The sequence below is a fragment of the Eimeria mitis genome, genomic scaffold, assembly GCF_000499745.2.
Source record: "Eimeria mitis Houghton genomic scaffold, Emh_scaff5468, whole genome shotgun sequence".
Classification (NCBI taxonomy): Eukaryota; Apicomplexa; class Conoidasida; order Eucoccidiorida; family Eimeriidae; genus Eimeria; species Eimeria mitis.
Genome location: NW_013573738.1, coordinates 3,140 through 3,581, shown reverse-complemented (window position 1 = coordinate 3,581; position 442 = coordinate 3,140). Strand labels below are relative to the sequence as shown.

The following is a 442-nucleotide window of genomic DNA, read 5'->3' as shown; positions in this document are numbered from 1 at the left end:
TGAAGGCGGCATCGTTCCTAAGAAAGATATGTGGAGGCCCGCGCTAGTTGATGCTCTGTCACTCGTCAGCTGCTGCTGCTGCTGCTGCTGCTGCTGCTGCTGCTGCTGCTGCTGCTGCTGTTGTTGTTGGTGCTGGTGCTGGTGCTGTTGTTGCTGCTGTTCTGTTGCTGCTGGTGCTGTTGCTGTTGTTGCTGCTGTTCTGTTGCTGCTGCTGCTGTTGCTGTTGTTGCTGCTGTTCTGTTGCTGCTGCTGCTGCTGGTGCTGTTGCTGTGGTTGCTGCTGTTCTGTTGCTGCTGCTGCAGTTTTTGCTGCAGTTCTGCTGCTAAAGATGGTGCTGCTGCTGCTGCTGCTGTTGCTCTGCTGCTGCTGTCTGACGCTGGCTGAGTGCACCTTGCTTGCTGTTGCTGCCTGGTAGCTGCAGCAGCAACAGCAGCAGCAGCAG

General features: G+C 56.6%; 1 protein-coding gene across 1 annotated transcript in view; it reads right to left on the bottom strand.

Moving 5' to 3' along the window:
* Positions 1-65: 65 nt before the first annotated feature.
* EMH_0082260 (uncharacterized protein) overlaps positions 66-442 on the bottom strand; it is a gene marked incomplete at both ends in the record, with an annotated part of 1,140 nt that continues 763 nt past the window's right edge. The window contains one exon of the mRNA XM_013500497.1: positions 66-442. Coding sequence (XP_013355951.1) covers positions 66-442 — 377 coding nt within the window.